The following is a 22,459-nucleotide window of genomic DNA, read 5'->3' as shown; positions in this document are numbered from 1 at the left end:
GCATTTATTCCACTGGCATGCATTGTCATCTATCCTTACTTGTCAATAATTAATAGGTAAGATTCCAATATTTAAGACAGAAAATGATATTAATATTGCATTACAGAGTAAAGACAGTTCTTGCATGTCTAAATTGAGCCTCTTTAAGCTCTACTAGTACATTTAAGCCAATGCCCCAGAAAGGGTCTTCCTTGCTATTTATGCAGATAAGCAGTAATTTTTGCAATGCATTGCAAATTTCTGAAAATTCCAACACAATTTTTCTTCATTTAAACATCATGACAGAAAGAAAATGGCCAGCAGATAATTTTTATAAATGTCTGAGTAAATAGACACAAAGCAGAGAAAACCCTTCGGATAAAGCCTAGGGTGTATAATTGTAACTCAGGTAAACAAAGCACCTCTATGAACAGTGAAATGAGTCATACAACCTCAGATATGTGGACATAGCTACAGATCTCCTTCAGCAGCATTTCTGTGTGCCTGATTTTGAATAAATTGTTATGTTTTGTTGCAGGTTTCCTGATGGTTTAGTTTATGTCACAATGCTAATCAACATACTTAGTTCATAATTTCATGTACAGAATTTTAGTAAGGACTACTGCAAATGAAGAGAATATAGTGTGTTCCCTGACATCTTTGGCTGAACAGATAAAAAAACTGGGGTCAGCTGAACATAATTATCATGTACAATAGTGGTAATTTTCTGCTTTTTCTGACATTGATTGCAAAACCCCAATGATGTCATCAGAACCAGATTTTCACCTACACATTTTTCTGAAATTCCTGGTGGACAAAATGACAGCTATCACAAGAAGATACCATTGGTGGCAGGCTCAATGGGAGTTTGAAGGCCTCAATTATCCACCTTCTTTTATGTAACTGAGTGAATTTAACTGAATAGTGTGGGAGTAAACAAGTTCTGCCTAATTTGTATCTGCTGGATTGTTAGATAATTTCAGCTTTAGGGATGTAAATCTAGTATTTTTCCTCAGCATCATATTCTCATAAAAAAAAAAAAAAAAGATACTTTATAATCTGAATTAATTCAGCATATATTGCATAAATAGACACTATAAATGCTTCCAGTACCACTTTTTTTTTTTTTTTTTTTTTTTTCTGGTGTACTGTCACCCTGCTAATTCTGGACTCTGATGTTGAAGAAAGCTACTTATGAGCTATATAAGTAAGGCACCATATTTTTATCACAATTATACCAGAAGGTGGACACACTTTTAATACCTTTGAGAGTGCATATTCAGGAAAGTTTTAGGTTGATGTCATATACATACATATCTTAACAATGCTATATCTAAGAATGTTATTGCCACTTTCGATTCCAATGAGCTCTCTAGGCTCTCTCAATTCCCTCCCCAGTGCATGTTTTTCACTCCTTTTGAAAAGAACTCCAAAGACATACTTCATCTGCGGAATTCAAAAGAATTCTGTCCTGAAAAGAAAATATATCTGCAAGTTCACAGATGCTTTTTGAATAAATAGCTACCAAATATAAAATACCACAAGTTTATGTCTTGTACGTTATAGCTTTCAGGTTTACCTCTAATTTGCAATAAAAGTAAGTGAGGAAAAAACAGAGGAAGCTGTTGGCATGTACTTAGTGAAATATAAAGCCAGTGTTACTCAATCTTCATGCATTTAGTAATGGACTTAGGAGACAGCTGAAAAGTGCCAAAGACTGTTATCACCATTGTTTCATGGTAAATGAAATTTATACTGTAACGTGTTTCTTTATTTAATCCTCTGCTTGGGGGTACACTCACCTTACCACAACATCTAATTTAATTTATACTTTACTATACAATAGAAATTTAAATTACAAAAGGAAAACAACCTCTATTCGTTTTTGAATCATAGCATGTTTTATTTTGTTAGTGCTTGAAAATTTATTAAAAGCAAGTAATCAGATCATAGGGTTTGACTTCTTAAAAATATTGTTTTCAATTACACATTTACTTATTTCTTCTTACAAATATTTTGAATCCTTAAGAGAATTGCATATGAATTTGCTGTGATGAGATGGTAAAATATGAACCATCTTGCCTACTGATGAAAATATGCACCTCAGCAAATTCTAATTCTTCACGGATGCTGTTTTTGTGTCAGGCTGAATTTTAAACCTTTTCCATTGCTAATCTAAAGAAGAAAGGGAGAAATACAGGGTATATTAAAGACTTTCATAACCAGTTACTTCACGAAGTCAATGAACTCTCCTCTCACATTTTAAGAATATTGGTAACACAGGTGAAAGAAGGAAGTATAAAATGTTATTCTGATCATTAAAAACCTGTTGTGCTACTTTATTTAATATTACTTTATATTTTAGGTTATTAATAACGAAATAGATGGTAAAATAACTGGAATCTCAAAACTAGAAGAAGAAGCTGAGTCATTTTCCCAGTTTGTTACCTCTGGAGAATGTGCACATATTAAAGCCAAACTGACTCATATAAAAAGGTATTGGGAAGAGCTAAGAGATCATGCACAGAGATTGGAAGGAACAATCACAGGGAATGTATCAGCACAGCAGAAATATGAAGAATGTCTGAAACAGGTAGACAATGTAAAATCTACTGGGCTACTTGCAGCATTTATTGAATTATTCTATTTTTCCAAAATTAAATATAAAATACCATATTATAAGAGAAGGAACTAGAATGTATGAGTAACTTTGTAAGGTAATTGTAAGAACTCCATAGGTAAGTTTTTGCTTTGAGTGACTTAACACGCAGGCTCAAGAAGACATTAAATTATACATACTCAAAAATTTATACTGTCTTTTAGAAAACCTAAGTGATTCTTCTGGATGGAGAATGGTAAAACATATCCAGTATCTAGTTTATATGTATAAACTACATAATTCCAACCTTAGATTGTTAGTACGTGAATATGATACATCATAAGGGAATAATTTGGATACTATTATTGTCCCAGTTCCAAGTAGTAGAGCACAGTTAGCAACTTTTAACTTCAAAAAACACCCAGCACTACAAAAAAAAAAAAAAAAAAAAAAAGATAATATTCTCTTGGCACTAAATATTTATAAAAGGTCATTTGAAGCACCATGTATGTATTTCTTGATAATTTTAGGCTATTTTATCATTATTAGTATTTGTTTCCTTTTCTTCATAGGTGCAGCAGTCAGTGTCTGAATTTGAAACTAAGTTAGCTGAGCCTCTCACATTATGCACTTCATCACTGGAAACGTATGGAGCCCTGCAGGATTGCATGGTAAGCACATGGTCAGTGATTCCTGCCACTGAGTCCAGGGAAATGGAGCCACAATGAGCTCCTCACAGAAACCCTAGTAAATTCTAGGCCTGGGGCTGCCTGATGCCACACAGCCTGGGATGGATACAGGAGGAGGCAGGGGCTGCTTCTTGGGTTGGGCAGCCCCAGAGAAGCAGCAGCTTTCCTCTGCTATGACCTCTCACCATTTCAGACAGGCTTGGAGGGCTTTCTCCCTCCTCTAGAAAAAAGACCACCAAAAGTATTAATTGAGACTTCAGGTTTTTGTTTTTAATTTCATATGCTATATGAATATTTCAATATAAGAAACAAGTCTGGTAGGCATTGTTCTATTATTCCTCAAGGATTTTTATGAAACTTAGGTTTTGGAATAGAGAGGTCTGTGATTGAAATAAATAAAATAAATAAATAAATAAATAAATAAAAGTGGATCTTCCTGGAGGCACTTTTTCTTGGGCTGTGCACAGCCTGAACAGAGTTTTTCAGCAGACAAGATTTTTTCTGTGGTGCCATAGGCACATGACTGTTTCAACATTTGGTTCAGTCCATTGCAAAAGGAAAGGAAAATTTGGACTGGTATTCAGACTACAGATAAGCCCAAATCTCAGTGAACTTGGTGTATGTAGCATTTTTTTTCTGCCTCTGTAAGTATGTAACATGTTCTTCCATGATAGTCGTTGTCTTCCTTTCTGAGAAAACTGTAAAAACTCTTAGTTGTATATTGCAGAAAAATATGTAATTTCCTTTTGAATTTAGTGATAACTACTTGCAAAGTCTCTATGCAAGGAAGATCTGGCCAAAGCACTTCAAAAAGAGCTTGATATTTGTTCAGGAAAAAGAACTAGTGTATAGAAAATTTATTCAGACAACATATGTAATCATTATTGTTACTGGCTTTTAAACATTATGAATATACTGAGTATACAGTTGTATTCCTTTCCTGCGTACAGGATCATGGTGATCCAATATCTTAATGTGAAATTATTTTTTTTTATTATTATTTAGTTTAAACAGCAGCAGTGTTTTGCTGTATAATACACATTTCTCCTATATATGATTTATTCCATGATGGTCATTATAACCATTACTGTTATCATTGCACACCTGTAAATTGGAACTTCAGTGGTATTAAATGTATTTTATTTTGTGCTTTTCTAGCTCATTTTACTACTTTTGGTTCATTTTCAAGTGAACAAGTTTCCCAGCCCTTTAGCAATCGCAACACTGGAAAGTCTAGTCAACTTTGAATGCCACTTCTATGAAAAGACGCTGACAGGAGTCAGCTATGGTTAACGCTGACAGGTGCTTACTGTAACTGTTCCCTATTTCTCCCTTGTCATGACATGGGTTGTGGCAGTCTTCACAGGTTGGCAGGAGCATTTGTAGTTACTGTATCTGTATAAGTTAAAGCAAATGTTTTCTTTGGAATTTGGAGCGTTGTCCTACACGATCATGCTGTGTTGTGTGCCAGTTCAGAAGATCTGACTGTTTCATTGCTGACTGTTATTTTTACTTTAACACTGTTCTTAGGAAAGTCTTTTCCCACTGTAGGCTAGTGGTGATTGATATACTTGGACCCGTGTATCTAGGATAGACGTGAGATAAACTTAATTTATACTGTGGCTTCATGATCTGGGGGATATGGCATTGCTTCAAACTTCTGGTGGAAGTATAGATTTAGTTATTTTTTCCCACCTTTTTTACTGTAGCTTTGCTATTAATGTATACAACTTCTCTTTCTTTTACATTTTCATTAGGACCTTTGTCACACTGTGGAAAAACTGGGCAACACCCTGGCCTCTCTCTCAGCCTGTGCCCGAAAGGTGGCCAACAAAGAAAAAGCTGCTCAGGAAGTTACAGTGTTACAGCAGAACTATGAAAAAGTGCTAGAAAATGCTAAAGAGAAGCAGCTCTTACTGGAGACTCTTCTGGCTCAGTGGCAGAAGTGAGTAAGCTCCTATGTCTATTATGATGGCTGCAGAGATCTTTCCACAGTCAGTCCATGATATGATGGGGAAGACTTGAATTGATCACTATGTTGTGATTTTCTTAGGCAGGAGAAAGAGCTCTCTTCTTTCCTGGCCTGGCTGGAGGGGTGTGAAGCTGCAGCCAGGCCTTCAGAGCAGTATGTTTCTGCTGACAGAGTTAAGCTGGCAGGTGAACTGCAATCTCTGCAGGTATGTTTCAACTGAAAGATCATTCCCAAGATCATTCCCCTACATATCCTAGTTTGTTTCTGTACCATTTAAAGTATGTGCTTGCTCAATTGTCATCTGACAAGTCACTTGATTCTAGACTTCGGAAATGTTTAAGGGAAATATTCTTATTTTTTTTTCTTGTTTTATCAAAAAAAAAAAAAAGGAAAAAAAAGTTATTTGCAAATATAGTATGTCTGCTCAAGAGAGAATATGTCCTGGCATATCCTATATATTTATCATTGGTCTGCTCGCCAGAGGATCTTTACTATAGAGAAATTCCTTTATTAAGCAATGATACTTTCCTTTTCTCATGTGAAGAATGTTGGAGCGACAGCAAGATATTCAGGGATGTAGAATTCACAAGTCTGATTTCCTTTTGCTTTTTTAAACACAAGATTTTCATCCTATTCTAACGTATATCTTTCTTGGCATTTGTTTTTAGATTAATAGGAAGCAGTTGGACAGATGTAGTATCCTTTACACACTCCATGACACCAATCAATCCATAATTTGACTTTTAAATGTTACTGAAGGGAAGGAAAATTACTATTTTGTTTCTTTGTTTGGGCCAGTATTTTCTCATAATTCTGATGCTGCACGGAAAATATGTTGCAAAACTTACTCTTGATTTTAGCCATTTTTAGCAGACAGTAGAGATGTATGGAAAGGTCACACTTTGTCCTGGGAGAGAGAAAGGAAAACAGTTTTGATGAATCCTTCCTGAAATACAGTGGCAGCTTTAGCTGTCTGAGAGATACTGAGTAACCTTGTGTCCTAATGGATCTCAGTTCCTCCAAGTTATTTGGAGCTCATTCGCTTTTTTCAAAGTGGTGTATTGGAAAGATTTAGTTGATTTTTTTATGATTTATTGTTATTTGACGTAATGTGATGTCATATTTAATCTAAATTCTGCACATTCCATTGTTTTCCCAGGATTTGAGAGCAGATTTTGAGTCTCATGCTTCAATCTATGCGAGCCTGTTGCAGTTAAATGAGTCACTGTTCCCAACAGCTTCCAAAGAGTGTGTGAAAGCAATAAAAGATAAATTTAAAGAGGTGGATGAAAGGTGGAAAGCTTTACCACAAACTGTCGATAAAAGGTTTGTGCTCAGAATGTTTTTTACATGTTGAATGAGAGTAACCAATACCTCGATTAGGAATCCCAGTCCTGAAACCTAGTTTTACATTATTATCATTAGGAAAACAAAGATTTAAGAGTCGCCTTGTACACTGTGCTCCCAGGACAGGGATGTGGGGAATCCCACAGATTTATCATGTTGCCTTTTTGGCATAAACTCTCCTGCTTCTTTGATAGAAGATATTTATTGCAAGGAGTATGGTGCCGGAAATGGATATAGTGTTTTGTTTCCTCAATTACATGTTCTCAAGTAACTTCCTAAATTATTTCTGGAATCTGTAATATCTGCTTTTCATTTCTTCAGCTTATGCTTTACCTTGTGCAAAGCTACACTACTGTCTTGTTAAACCCACTTTGGATGTTTCATTTGCTGTCAATTCTACAAATACTCAATTGTTGGGCTACTGACTAATATCAGACTCAGGAACATTGCCTCCTTTTCGAAACCATGTCGTATGGTATTATTTAGATTTCATTTGTTTTGGTGACGAATGTACATATTTTTCTATTTGTAAAGTGTCTTAAATAATAGACCCTGGTCAATGACATCATTTTTTTTAGGTTCTTTATCAATGCAATTATTTTACAATGTAACAGGCTTCTACGTAAATTTTCATGTTGAAAATCACATAGAGAAATTTCAAACAGAAGTCTTGCAATGGATGAATGGCGAGGCCTTTTTTAAGGCAAGGGTTTAGAAACTTATGTCTGCTACATGCTGAATACCCGTCTGGACATGTTCTTTCTTTGAATTGTGTTCCTCTGACTCCAGCCCCACTTACTTCCGTGAAAGTTGAGCATTCAGCTAGCTACTCATCCTCTGCCTACATTCATAAGACATTTACCTCATATGCAGTGTTGCAGATAGGATAAACAGAACTGAAAGTTAGCTTCAATATCATTCTCTACTGGGTCTACCACTATGAAGAAAAGTTGAAGAAGCCATACCTTGGTGGCTTGGGGGACTTCTAATAGTTGTTATGAACAGAATGGTAGAATAAAGGAAGACCAGATTTTACACTTTTAGGTAGTGCTTCCCAGTTAAGTAATCAACACAGCAGTCATTACTTTTGTAACACAGATCTACATTTCCTTCTTTCCTTCTACCTGGCAGTGATTTTAATGCTGTCCAGTCAGCTATGGGTTTGAATATGGGAAATGATTAATTTAGGTCAAGTGCTTTCATATTTACATTTGACATCCTATAGGATCAACCTCCTTCAATCTCTTGTTGCTGAGCATGGACAGTTTGATGAGCTCCTACTTAGTTTTTCAGATTGGATTAAGCAGTTTCTTGCTGAACTACAAGCCACTTCAGAGATAAACACAGCTGATCAAGTACTGGCTGCATCTCAAAATAAGGTAAACTTTTGGATGTCAAAATTAAAGGCAGACAGATTGTGCAGTATATTCCGATAAATACTCATCTAAAACTAGCGGGAGGTCATTTACTTGTGCTTGAAAATTAATACTCTATTGCAGCCACATACACATTTCAATCATTTGACCAGCCTAAAACAAAATCATAACACCAAACTGTTCTTACTAAAATCACCTCAATAGTACTTGTTTTAATTATAAGTTTAACACTAAAATGTTTTCTGAACTTTTGGTTGGAAAAGGAAACCCAGCTCTCATATTTTCTTTTTATCTAATAGAACCACTCAATGGAAATTGAAAGTAAGAAGCAGCAATTCCGAAGTCTGAAGGAACATGTAGATAAATTATGTTCTTTCAGCTGTCCAGAGGACCAGCAGACATTGCAAGGAAAGACTGAAGATTGCTTTCAGATCTTCCAGGAGGCAAGTCAAATAACTAACCAAAGACAAGAGGCTCTGGATCAGCTGCAGGTATTCCTGGGGCTCCATAGTGCTTCTTCAGGAGTGCTCCACCAGCTCAGGCAGACAGTGGAGAAAACCGGAAATATGGATAAAGCTAAATCAGAGTTGTTGGAGAAGGAACTCCATGATGTTATTCAATCTCTTAACAAATTGGAATCCGTTGCTGTCAGTTTGGACGGTTCACTTACTAAGGCCCAATACCACCTGAAACATGGGAATTCTGAGCAGAGGACTTCATGCAGGGCTGTGGTGGATAATCTGTGCTTAGAACTGGAGGCAGTTCAAAATCTTCTGGGAACAAAACAGAGTGAGGCAGAAGCTCTTGCAACCTTGAGAAGATCCTTCATGGAACATAAAGAACAGCTGCTGAAGAGTATTGAAGATACTGAGGAAAAGGCTGACAAGGAGGGCCTACGAGAAGCAACACTGCAAGCCCTCCAGCAAAGGTAAAAACAATATAAATGTTTGAGATTGGCACCTCTTCATTTGCTTGCAGTCCCTAGACTTTTTATGATGAGTTGGAGGTACGTGTGAGTTTTCTGCCTGGGTGTCTCATTACTTGCCATTTTGCAAGGCATGTGAATCCATATATCTATTTAGTCAAATTTTGGAAGTGAGATGTTTGGGTGTAGGGAAAACATGAGCAGAACATTTAGCAAGTCTCTCAAATCTTTTATATTGAAAGAACAGAGAAGAAAGTCTTTGTCACAGAAAATTATTTTGTTCAAATGAATCCAAACTCCCAACAGTTATTAGAAATACCATATACCATAGGTTTCCCTTGCATGAAAAGGAAGATAAGTAAATTTGTAACCTGACTTTTAACTTGCAGATTGAGGGTCTTTAACCAGTTGGATGAAGAATTGAGTTCTCACCAGCATGAACTCCAGTGGCTCATGGACAAAGCAAAGCAAATAGCCCAAAAAGATGTAACACTTGCTTCTGAAATTGACAAAGAGATTAACCACTTAGAATCTCTGTGGGAGGATACCAAGAAAGTTATACATGAAAAGTAAGTAGATCTTAAATTTATCAATGTAAGTGTATTATCAAATACACTTACATATATAAAGGAAAGTTGATAAAGAAAGGAAATACAGAAATAAAGAATCTAATTAAACTTGTCTTAACATTTTCTTTGTCTTAGATGCCTTTTCTTATATTTAAAGAAAACTTATTTAAATGTTCTTTTTAAAATTTGTATAGTAAAATTAAGTGCTAGATTCATTCAATATTACATCATCCTCAATGAATGATTTTTGTCTAAGGGCAGAGGCAGAACAATTCCAAACCTGACTAATACTTAAATGGACGGATGCAATTTGGTGATGTCCAAATTTGATTTGATTTACTGGCACAATAATTAAAAATATGTATTTATTTTGTAATCAAAAATGTTTTTAGTTTGATTTATGCTGTGCTATTGTTCCTTTTTTCTTGATTGAGATGATACATATATTTGTAAATATCCTTCCCTCTCTTATATCTCGTCTGCACAAAATTTCTGTACAACTACATGGATTACATTCTCACTTTTATTTTTTTTCCAGCTGAATTCATTCTATTTTTCTAGTGTATTTTTAAGAGATATATAAACTTGAACTAAGTCAATGAAAATAATGGCTTTGTTAAAAAATCTTTACCACTTCTTTTTCTTTAGCACTGCTACTAATTTGTATTTCATGTGGCATGTTGGTACAACCCATTTTTCTTACCTGTAGAAGTCCTTAATAATAGTAAGCCAAGTAATTTCTGTATTGATGTGCCAAAAACTAGATAGCACCACTTTGGCAGTGAAGAACATGTATTATTAAAATAGCTGCCTCTGATAGATGCGTCATTGAGGGTAAATCAGTTGTGCAGTTGTCACATGCAGTAGGTGTATCTATACCTAGAACTAAAAAATACTCAGGTACCCGGATGTGGTTTAGACCCAGCAGGCCTCCAAGCACCACCCAGACTCTCACTCACCCTCCCCAGGCGGGATGGAGGAAATAATTGGAAAGGTAAAAGTGCAAAAACTCATGGGCTGAGATACAGACAGTTTACCAGGTAAAGCAAAAGTCAGGTGCAGAAGAAAGGCAAAACAAGGAATCCATTAGCTGCTTCCCATCAGCAGGCAGGTGTTCAGCCACTTCCAGGAGGGTGGGGCTCACCACCTGTAATGGTTTCTTGGGAAGACAACCACCATCACTCCAAACATCCCCCCTTCCTCCTTCTTTACCCCAGCTTTTTATTGCTGAACATGACACTGCACAGTGTGGAATATCTCCCTGGCCAGCCCAGGACAGCTGTCCTGGCTGTGTCCCCTCCCAGCTCCTGGTGCACCCCCAGTTTCTTCACTGCAGGCAGTACAAGGAGCAGAAGAGTCCTTGGCTGTGTGTGAGCACTGCCCTGCAGCAACTAAAACCGTGAGGTGTTATCAGTATTATTCTCATCAAAAATCCAAAACATAACATCATATGTGTCTCTACAAAGAAAATTAACTCTATCCCAGCCAAAACTATGACATACCTCATGGTTGCCTACCAAAGTAAAAATAATGTTGATTTTTGTTTAAAGTATTAATCTAATTTATTTTGAACTGTTTTCTGTCTCACATACACACAATTTTAGACCCTCCCAAACCCGATTATTTTTGGAGAGTGCTTTGGAACATTCAGAAAAGGGCCAGGTCTTAAAGCAATTGCATCTCTTTCTTGGCAATGTCATATTTCCCAAATTCCTTTCAATGGTAAACACTGTTCTACAATTAAATGTATCCATGATATTAATCTCACCTCTCTTTCTTCAGCATAAACACCAAGAATGGATTGGATATATTCTTTTTTTCTGTCTGTTGCCTGAACAGAAATAGGCTTTTCTAGAGAGGGAAGGAAAAAAAAAAAAAAAAAAAGAAAGAAAAAAAAAACTTTTCTTAGCATCAGGTTATTTTATTTTCAATACAATGATACAATAGCAGGTGAGTTGAATATAATGTTTTAAACACAAAAGATTGCATCTGATAATTGGAGAACAAATTAGTTAGACTTATCTTGCATTGCTTTAGCCTTTACTTCTTCTTCTTCTTATCCAAGAAATATTCCATGTTAAAGGAAGAGGTTAAAAAATTAGTTGCAACTGTCAACATTATTACAATGTGGTTTCTAGTTAGTAAGATGCTAAACTTAGGAAGTGAGAAACTTGAATTCCAGTTTTAGTGTTTCTTTTGCTAAAGTCATTTGCTTCACAATATGATATGGATGAGATGGTGTTTGATATACTGCCTTGATGTACAGTGAGGTGCTTTGTGATGTATGGACCCCCGGTGATTTGTGAGAGCTAAATATTAGTAATTCCTTGACTGCCCAAAATATGTTTAGGACTACATTCTGATTCCCTCATGCTGAATTGTTATACTACATTCACTTTACTTCATAAACATAAACATGAATTATGCTAACACAGACTTTTACCATTACAGAAAGGAGCAGTCCTGTATTCTTATCGATCTGATGAAAGAATATCAGAGCTTGAGGTCAACAGTAATGAAAGTCATAGACAGTGCTGACAATGCTTCTGTGATCAAATCTATTTGGAAGGATCATGAAGATGTCAAGAGAACTTTATTGAAGGTAATTACATATATTTTCATTTGAAGGATTTAAATGATCTTTGATTTTGTTAGGATTTTCTGTTTGAAATGTGCCATTGGGCTGTCTTTCAAGTTCCTTGAATTTACTGTCAAATCTTGACACACTGACATTCAAGATTCTTCTGATTCTGGTGAGGAAAGAATATAGTCCTTTCTGCCTTTCTTGTAAAATCCATTAATGGGTATTTGATTGTTGCTATTTTAACATTTTAGGATCTAATGAATACATTTTCAAATGAATAATATACACCACAGGCCTAGAGATGAGTGCCTGAAGAACTAGATTTTTTTTTTTTCTTTCATTGAGTCTTCATTAAACAAGCAAATATTTACGTCCACAGCATGAAGCTGCCAAGAATGACCTGAGTGATAAACAAAAAGACCTGGATACTTTCACCAATAAAGGAAAACATTTGTTAGCAGAATTGAAAAGAATGCGTAACTGTGACTGTACTGTGGTGAAAACAGATATGAACTCTGCGGTGGACAAATGGCTAGATGTAAGAATCTGGTGTTTTTACACAAAATACAGTTTTTAATTGAGCAAAGGTTAAAGTACTAGTATTTTCTTAGAATGTGCAGTTTTTTAGTAAAGTTTACTCTAAAATATATGATATTCGATATGATATCATAGGGATAGTGCACAGCAATGACATTAATTTGCTACACAAAAAATCTTATAACAGTGTATGAACGTAACTGTTATAGATCTACTCAGTGCACATTTCTGAATATAAATTTGGATTGGATTCTTGCCTAATGTGTGCCAGTATTATTTCATGACAGTAAGTTTTACTAAATAAATAAAGCAGTAAATTACATTATATTAAGTTACACCATTAAAGATGTGAATACATTGGGAGAGATATTATAACAGAGAAACATAATATAGAAATTAATATCTTTCATTTTCATATTTATACTGCTTTGATAGCAAATTCTTTTATCACATGAGAAAGATAAATGTAGCTGTTTTTAATAACAAATTTTATTTGAACCTGAAATGATTTCCCAGTAAAATAAACAAACAAACAAACAAAACACATACAACTTTTTAGAAATAGTAACATATGATTTTTGTTTATTTTATGATCTAGGAAACTAAATTCAAATTAGATTTTAGAACTTTTGCATAACTCTAAGAGGAAAATTATTTTGCCTAGGCTAACTAATTATTTTTGATGCACTTGTCTTAAAATTGGCTTCAAAATCTAAAAGAAATCTAAAAATAATTTTTGAATGGTATTTATGTGTTCTCCTTTCTTAAAAGGTGTCAGAGAGGATTGAAGACAACATAGACCGTCTGAGTGTAAGTGTGTCTTTATGGGATGACATCCTGAAAATTGGAAAAGAAATGGATGGATGGTGTAATAAATGTATTTCTCAACTGAATGAAGGCATCGGCAACTTGAGTAACAGTCAGAGAATGGAGGTCATCCTGAAAGACTTTCAGGTGCTTACGCATAAATTGTTAATAAAAATGTTTTGGGCAAAAATCTCTAGTGATATAAGGCACATAGATAAACCTGCACTGCTGTAGACCAATGTGTCCCCTGCACAAGCAATGCTATCACAAATGCAGTGGCTAGCTGATGACACTTCAGCCTATATTTGAAGCTGTCTGCTTCTGACAGAAACAAGAATGGCACAGCTCTTACTCCATCTAAATGCCATAGTCATTTTGACTCTAGCAGTACGTGACCATGTGTTCTTGCAAGGACAAAACTTTCAAAAATTTGGACATTGGACTGAACTATGGTCCAGTAGAAGCTCATGGAATATTTAGACAACCTCACCTGAGGTTAAGCAATGAGCAACTTCTAAAATCTCAGCTTAAAAGATAGATTCTCCAGCCAGTATAATAAAGTTATGTTGGACTGTAATGCAGATTTTAATGTCAGGTTATAACAAGTTCAGTAACATGCTCTCTTTCTTTTCTGAATAGTATTAAACAGATTTCGGAATATAATCAGTGTTCAGGAAGCATTCTGCCACCACTGGCTTAAAATGTACAGCAGGTCAACCATAGAATGAGTCATATTCTACTTCATTTGAAATAAATAATGTCTTTATGAAGATGCACAGTGAACGTATACAAGTACAATAGAAGATGAAATGGTGCTAATTCAGTATTTTGCTGAGGACAAACTCTACCTAATGTCTTTGTGACAACCATGACAGTCAAACCACCTAACTTCATTACTATTTAAACCCAAACCACAGGTGTTACCTGATTTGAGGAGAGCCAAAACAACAGAAACCATGAGGACTGTGGGTACATCTGCAGTCACAGAATGCATAGTTCATAATACTTTTTCTGTACTGTCTTTTGCAAAGTCAGTAGGAAAGGCAGTTCACTGACACATTTCACATGGACAGAAAAGTCCCGTATATTGTCCATACCATTGGTCTCTTTCTCAATTAGCTAATATTAGCTAATATTATACACTCCTAGAACATCCCCTTGAGGATTCTTCTGAAGCCACCTGAATTTGTACCATTCATGAATGGTGCTGAAGTGTAGCTGTTTAATTCTGAAATCCACAGTCCAATCATTTAACTGGAGTGACCTGTTTGAATTTTTCAGAATGAAAGTCTGGGTAACGTGGTACAAACACTAAATTGTTGCCTAATACTTCAAAACTACAATTATACAAATTATATTTTTCTCTTTTATATTTCTGTTACTTTTAAAATAAACAGAATATTTATTTATAATGTGGATATCTATGACTGCAATAAATACAAGGTCCTGACGCGTCAGCGTATATATAACAGCATTTTTAATTCCATTTTGAGTGTGACTTTTAGTTCTGTCTATTTTTCTTCTGAGGTCTCATTTCCTTGTAATAAAAAACAGAGTACATCTATTATGCTCTGCATGCTACTTAGTGGAAGCTAACAACCACAGTAGATTTTTCCAGTCAAATAAACAATGACATTCCAATCTTTATTCAGCCACTTTAGGAAACTAAAGCTGTTGTATTTTAAATGCTAAAAATATGTCTGGTTATTTTAATGGAGGGAAAAAAATCTGAACCGATTCTAATAAAGGAAAAGAAATGGGAGAGCTTTAGAGAAGGAAACTGACAGAACTGTGCTTGCTGCTAGTTGCTAAACCTCATTGTATTGCTGTTCATTTTTCTGACTGATGAAGCATCCTTTTGAAGCTCTAAAACCTTCTTGTAGTTTGTTATGAAACTTTAACTACATCTTTTCTACAGTCTCAAGTCAAGGATAAAGAACAGAAGCTGGAGCAGCTAAGCTCTAAAATTTCAGATCTCAAAGAACTGACTCATAGTCAAGAGCCTCCTGCAGATCTTCAGGTAAAATAAAGATACTGTTCATCACAGACTATGCTTAACCATAAGTATTCTTTAGTAGTCTCAAATTAGCGTCCTGAACTAACTGTTACTAGATAAGGATAAAATAGGAGCACTGAAGATGAGCTCTTGAACTGTTGTTATTGGTTAGTTTCATAGATTTTTACATTCTAGGAGAGATGCAAAAGCAAAAATATGAATATTTTTGATGTTTGATTTTAAAGGGGAATTGATATGTGAGTTTATCAGTTTTCAACATGTCAGAAATTTTTAAAGATAGTCTGACTTCTCTGATTTCCACAGCAAGGAAGTATCTCAGTAAATAATTATTTCAAACGCGGGTATCAGATTTTAAGTGAACTTAATCTAACATTCAGGTCTTGTCCACATTTTGCACCGACTGTAAACATAAGCCTAAATTACTAATCAGATACTGATCAAGAACCCTATATTATCAAGATGTGCAAATTATGTAGTGATGCTTATGTTCTCAGAAATTATTTCCTTTATGTGAGAGAATAAAACTTCATGTTTAATCATATTTTTATAATAAATTTAATATCTATTCACTTACAGTGTAAAACCTAGAGCATATTATTTTGCAGTATATCCCGGCTAACCAACAGACACCTATTTCAAAATACTGAATATGATAAATACGATAAAAATGTGCACCATATCCACAGTAAAACAGTGGTAGATATTATCCTATTATAAGTTATTTGATTTACCTTTTATTAGTAAAATGTATACAACTAGCATCTACTATAATTTCATATAATGCTGTGATTAAACATTTTTTTTGTGTTTTCTTCAATCTGCTTTACAGTGAGATTCTCAGTACTCTTATTTCTCACCAATATCACCAATATTTATTGTATAAAGCTAGTAGTAATTAGATCATGTTGTATATATATATATGGCAAACTATTAAAAGAAATAAAAGATCAGCTGTTTAATTTATCAGAAGTAGATAATAACATTTTGCATTCTGGCTTTTAAGAAGTTAGTATCCCTTCTTTGGATTACTGTATATCTAAGATTTGATCCTGAATGGCTGATATTTTTTTATTCATGAAAGCATATTTAGTCATGGAGTAAATTTTTAATGTGTATAACTTTCCTACCTTACATTTTTTCAATAAATTTCCAGTTTTCATAATAAATGTTTTAAGTATTTTTAAAGTTAACATTTTTCTTTTAGTTTATAGAATCAGATTTAAGGCAAAAGCTGGAACATGCCAAAGAAATGTCTGAGACAGCAAAAGAGACACTAAAAGATTTCAGTACTCAGAAGATGCAGTTACAGAATTTTATTGATCAGACAACAGACTGGTTAACAAAAGTGGAAGATACGCTTTTAAGCTGTGCACATAACCTAGATCCTGAAGCTCTAAATAAAGTGAAGGTCAGTGCTGAAGAAAATGAATATATTTCTTTTTAATGCAGTGAACTTCTGTTTTTTATATATTTCATATATATTTGCTGGATCTTTAGTTTCAAGAATTCATTTCACTTGGCAAGTTCAGAAAGCATGGTCCAGATCCAGTGCTTCTTCCCTTGATTGTGTCTAGACTTGCAGTAGACCGTAGAATAAAGGAATGTATGGGAGGAGCAGAAATGCTTGAGAAAATAGAGGGCTCTTTCGTTTATTTTAAAATGTCATATTTATGTTATAACTTCATTTTCAGGAAACACAAAAAGACCTACAGCTTCAGCAGAGCAGCATTGATTCAGCCCGTGAGAACCTCAACGGACTGTGTCGCAAGTACCATTCTGTAGAGCTGGAAACTCTTGGTGGCACTGTCACTTCATTAATAAAGAAATATGAGGCTGTGAATCAGCTCTGTTCCAGAACGCAGGCCAGCTTGCAAGAGTCCTTGGAAAAACATTTCCTCTGTGAGTCTTCAGGCTCATTAATATGAACCGTTAGCCCACAGCCATGAATCATTCTGGAGCCTGCCAGAGTTTCCAGTGATGTCACTTGCAATTACAACTTTATTTTTGTATGGAGCCTTTCAGAAAGTTAGCAAATGGTCATTTACCATCTGCTATGAAACAATGCATTTTACAAAAACAGAATTCAAATTTAGACATGTAATGTACATGAATGGCAACTCACCTTTCTTCAACTTCTATGTTACTGCCTCATATTCTCACAGATTCTTCCTTAGTATACATCTCTAATGCATAAATACACTTTGTGTATTTGCTATTCAGAGATGTATTTAACCGTATGGAAATCTTTATAATGCAAAAGTCCTCATCTGGAGTAGTTCCTGGTTTCTCTGGGAAATAAGTGGAGAGAAGTAGACATTTTTTAATCTTAGATATTAATCTAGATGTTTATCTAACATCAAATTAGGATAAATAGTAGCCTGGAAGTGTCTGTCTTTCCATTGACTATAAAGGGGAACCTAGTATGACTCTTGAAATTTGGATGTTTGCTGTGTAAACATCTGACTTTTTGTGAAATGAATCTCATCACCCAGTGTCACTAAAGACAGTGAGGCTCATCCTGTTAGCTATTACACATGGTTTCCGAAGGATAAATGAAGTGTGGGAGACAGCTGCACAGTATTGTGGTTAATGCTGCTTTTTAAAAAAAAAAACAAACATATATACATATATATTCTCTTATCTATTTTTTTTTATTAACTAAGATTCTATGCAAGAATTCCAGGAATGGTTTTCTGATGTGAAGGCTGCAGTAAAAGCATCATCTGACAGGTCTGGAGACAGCAAAGCTATAGAGGCAAAGCTACATGATTTGCAGGTATAGTAAAAAAATAATAAAAAAAAAATAGTAATTGACAGTACAATTACATGTACCAAATTATATCTCTAAAATAATTTGTAGAACCTACCATGCATATGATTTTGTTTCCAATAAGGTAATGTAAGACTAGTTCAACAAAGTTACATGTACTGTAAAGGAAACACAGTTTACATTCACTGTTCTGAAATATCAGAGTTTAATTTCTGGAAGGTTAAGAGGTTGATGTATCTGAACTATTATTTTTTTCTGATTTTTAATCCCCTGCCCTGCCCTGCCCTGCCCTGCCCTGCCCTCCCCTCCCCTCCCCTTCCCTTCCCCTATTCTCTTTTACGGTTAGTCAGTCATTCAGATTTACACTGAGGTATCAAATCTTGTCCGTTTTTCCTGGGACAGAGCACAAACAGAGCAGACAGCTAGTGCAAGCAACCATAATTACTGAAATGTCTAACATCTTTGGGACATCAATAAACTATCCAGAGAAAGACAGGGCTGTCTTGGGAACAGATAGGAAAATCAAGCTCTGTGAATTATAGCATCATTTAATAAAATTTTATTTGAACTATCCATTGGATTTTTTTCCACTTCTAGACATTGTTCTCATCTTCTAATACAAAATATTGCTTATCTTTATTAAGTCTTGCATGTTTAAACTGTATTCTTTCATCACACAGATTGTGCTGGATTCTATTAGTGAGGGACAAAACAAGTTAGATGCTGCCTGCAAGGAAGGAGAAAGTTTGTATGCTTGCTTACCCAAACCAGTTGTGATCCATATTCAGGAGCAAATAGCAAAGTCTAATCAGAACTTCAATGAATTCTTCAAACAGTGTCTAAATGATAAGCAGGCCCTGGAAGCTTGTGCCTCACACCTTGGAAGGTAAGTTGAAGATAAACTGCATGAAATGTTCAGACTGTGGAAGTACAGGACACAATTTGAAATGCTTTCCAGTTACTCTAGTCCTGTTTGCTCCTTTTCTTTGGAAATATTTAAGACAAAATGAAGTTCTCTTCAAAAAACTAATAATAAAAATAATAATCCAGCAGGTCCAGCTCTGAGAGTATTAGCTTAAGTGTCAGGATTATATATGTGGAAGAACTGTGTAGCTCATGTGATCCCAGATCAGAAGTTGGGGTCTCAGTAATTCAAATGCACTTTCCTGGGAGGAAAAGGTATGATGAATTTTCAAGTTCTGCCCTGGCATTTGAAGATAGTATGTGCTTTCTGAACAGCTGGCACCCGTCCTGTCCTATTCCAGATGTACATATTTCCTAAAGAGCTAGTAAGAAAACACTCTTAAATTAACACCTTGGGCTGGAATTTGAGGAGATCAAATGCTTTTAGGTATAATTAGATTCAAAACTTGCTAATTGAAAGCAAAGTTGGTGTGTCAATAATGATAAAAGAGCAAGGTGGGTTGGTGTGCCTTCATGTAAGTAAAAAGCTTGCAAACATAGGAACTTAGAGCCTGTTTTGCTGAGTTCTGAACACTCCAGATTCTACTTATGTTCTGTCAGAGAAATTAAAAGCGCAACACTCCAGGTATTGTATGTATCAATACTGAGTAAATATCAATTTCTACCCATTTTTTTTCTCTTAAAAATATCATTATGAGGATTTGGAAAAAATATTTCTTTTGCTCTGTCTTTATTGAGTCTAGTAATAAATAAAAGCACTGCCACTTTAAATTTTGAAGGCTTCTTCTCTCACTGTAGTTCCCATGATTTTCCTGAACATTTTTAGAGAGTTGCTGAATATTTTTAGATTAGTAGTCACCGTGGAATTATGTTTTGTGTACAACTCCTATTTGCTAAGAATGAAACGTATACCTAGCTTTGCTTCCCGGTCTTTTGGATATTGAAAGAACTGAGTTAACTTCTTGCTAACTTCACTACACCTGAGAAATATTTTTTAAGTAAATATTTATCTGTTCTGTAGTTTTGAAGATCACTACAAGAAACTCAGCCTGTGGATACATGACATGGAAGAAAAAATAAGCACAGAAGCATTAGGAGAGAGCAAACAGCTTATTCCCGAGAAGAAAAAGGAGGTGCAGAAAGTGGAAAACTTCCTGGAAGAGTTACTGACTTCAAGGTAGTATGAAACACTTTTCCTAAAATGCTCTCACTTTTTCCTCTGTTAAAGTAATACTGAAACTGAACTGTTTGGGTAAAGTGTGCTTGTGAAAGACAGAGAAAAGTGTTGCAATATACTCTAAAAACAGACTGAGTCCAGATATTCCCAGTTTTAAGGAAATTTGAACTTCAAGACAATTCCAAAATTTGATGTAGACACATTTCTCATTAAGAAAAGTGTATCTTAGTTCATTAATAAATGGAGCCTGAAAAATATCATTGTTAGTAAAAGCAATAGTAAAAACATCATTTATCATCATATCAATTTATAAAATTTTCTTTTTTTTTCGTTTTCTGTCCTACGACACCTAGATCCAACTGGGTTAGCAGATTCTACTTTCCTATAGAGTTTACTGTATAAAGAGACCAAATAACATTATTGAATAACATTAATATTATTTACTAATAAATTGGCTGACAAATATTTCTAGATTTTAGACTCAGTGAGTGGATCATCATCCAGGCAAAGTAATGGCTGTTTTTTACTACATTGTGTCTTTTCAATTTTGTTATTATTGTTATTATTGTTAGGTTAGTGAAGATTGAACAGAAATAGTAGTCAGCTGTTCAAGGCTCACAGCATGCTAAAAAGAAACACACAGTCACTATCTATCCTCTTGAGACTGTTGCAAGACATTTTGGTCTATATAAATTCCTTTTAATCACAGGCTATCAGGAAAGGTGATCCAGTAGTAGATTAACTGAGGCTGTATAAGGCCAGAGTTTTAATTCCCTTTGCTGAGCCTTGTACTGAACCCCAGAGTTAGTGTCTAATGCTGGGCAAATGGCCTGACTTTTCCATCATGCATTCCTACGTGTCAAAGACTATAAACTGCTCAGAAGTTTTGGCAGGTAAAAAAAAGGTAGCAGTTTATAAAGAACTGGGTGCCTGACAGCCAAAAAGAAAATAAGTTAGCTTTTAATTTAAATCTGCAACACAAAGATTCCAGTGTGATAATTTGGAGTATCAAAATCTGCAAGAAATGGCACTGTACACAAGTACAGATATTAGTCAATACATACTGCTAATATTTCCTTTCAGTCTCTCCCAGCTAGCTTTTCTGTTAGACATTAACATTGGTGGAGCAGATGATTGTCAGCACCCTTCATGACTTCTCATAGTTGCTATAACAATGTCATATGCTTTTTGAAACTGATTTTCAGTCTCAATATTTTTCTTTCAGGGAATCTTTTGATAAGCTGTCCCAAATGGCACAGGTTTTAAATGAGGAAGGACATGGTGCAGGAAAGGAAGTGCGCCTGGCCTCTCAGCATCTCACCAATTATCAAAACATGGTCAAAACAGTCAAGGATAAGCTGAGAACATGTCAGCTTGCACTCCAGGAGCATCTCACTTTGGAGGAGGCATTGCAGAGCATGTGGTCATGGGTGAAAGAGGTTCAGGATAAACTGGCGTCATCAGAGAGCACAGTCGGTAGCAAAGCCACACTAGAGAAACGACTGACACAAATTCAGGTAAAGATAAAACTGGAGAGTATACATCAATTAACATTGTGTGAGGGCCACATTAATGGAAAAGAAATAATTTTGTATTTTATTCTTCATACTGTTATTAAGGAGGGGAATTTGAATTTAAAGTGATCTTAACAAATTGGGAGATGCAGTGTGAGAAATAAGATAAAGTGTAATGAAGACAGATGCAAGGTATTGTAGTTAATGAAGAATAACCAACTATGAAAATGTGTATTCAGGTTAAAAAAAAAAAAATCTTTCTAATGGAGGGGAAGCCTTGGAATCGTTCACATGGAGACTCTATGACATATCTGTTACAATAGGTCTTCAAGGACAGAAGGACAGATTAGGAAGGTCATCACTGTAGGAGATCCCACTGTATGTTTCTGTCTTTCTGTGCAGTGCTTAACCTATTCATTATCTACTGCAATGTGAGCAATATTTTAGGAACTGCAATGTGAGCAATATTTTAGGATGACCAATGCAGAGAAATACCTGTATGGCTTTTGGGAAAACTGTTGGATTACTTGCATATATCAAGGTACAGACACTAACAAAAACAGGTGCCTAGGAATTCATACATGGTATGGTTATCAAGGGTAAATGGTGTCTTCTACTGGAAGAATAACAACTTTCATCTCTCAGCAGATTTCACTTAATATTTTGATTTATT

General features: G+C 35.1%; 1 protein-coding gene across 18 annotated transcripts in view; it reads left to right on the top strand.

Annotated features, from left to right (window-relative positions):
* The window catches only part of SYNE1 (spectrin repeat containing nuclear envelope protein 1), a gene marked incomplete at its 5' end in the record, with an annotated part of 301,622 nt that overhangs the window by 110,237 nt on the left and 168,926 nt on the right, over positions 1-22,459 (top strand). For all 18 annotated transcript variants that reach the window (XM_080587961.1, XM_080587963.1, XM_080587967.1 and 15 more), the window contains 18 exons: positions 2,345-2,572; positions 3,151-3,249; positions 5,025-5,212; positions 5,321-5,444; positions 6,399-6,565; positions 7,812-7,965; positions 8,262-8,890; positions 9,277-9,456; positions 11,908-12,058; positions 12,420-12,578; positions 13,349-13,531; positions 15,303-15,404; positions 16,606-16,809; positions 17,093-17,300; positions 18,065-18,177; positions 18,852-19,057; positions 20,117-20,272; positions 21,498-21,789. In XM_080587961.1, the coding sequence (XP_080444087.1) occupies positions 2,345-2,572; positions 3,151-3,249; positions 5,025-5,212; positions 5,321-5,444; positions 6,399-6,565; positions 7,812-7,965; positions 8,262-8,890; positions 9,277-9,456; positions 11,908-12,058; positions 12,420-12,578; positions 13,349-13,531; positions 15,303-15,404; positions 16,606-16,809; positions 17,093-17,300; positions 18,065-18,177; positions 18,852-19,057; positions 20,117-20,272; positions 21,498-21,789 (3,543 nt within the window). The remainder of the gene's footprint in view (positions 1-2,344; positions 2,573-3,150; positions 3,250-5,024; positions 5,213-5,320; positions 5,445-6,398; positions 6,566-7,811; positions 7,966-8,261; positions 8,891-9,276; positions 9,457-11,907; positions 12,059-12,419; positions 12,579-13,348; positions 13,532-15,302; positions 15,405-16,605; positions 16,810-17,092; positions 17,301-18,064; positions 18,178-18,851; positions 19,058-20,116; positions 20,273-21,497; positions 21,790-22,459) is intronic.

The sequence above is a fragment of the Anser brachyrhynchus genome, assembly GCF_964034855.1.
Source record: "Anser brachyrhynchus genome assembly, chromosome: 3".
In the NCBI taxonomy this organism is placed as follows: Eukaryota; Metazoa; Chordata; class Aves; order Anseriformes; family Anatidae; genus Anser; species Anser brachyrhynchus.
The sequence above is the reverse complement of the archived record's forward strand: the minus strand, read 5'-3'. Positions and strand labels throughout refer to the sequence as shown.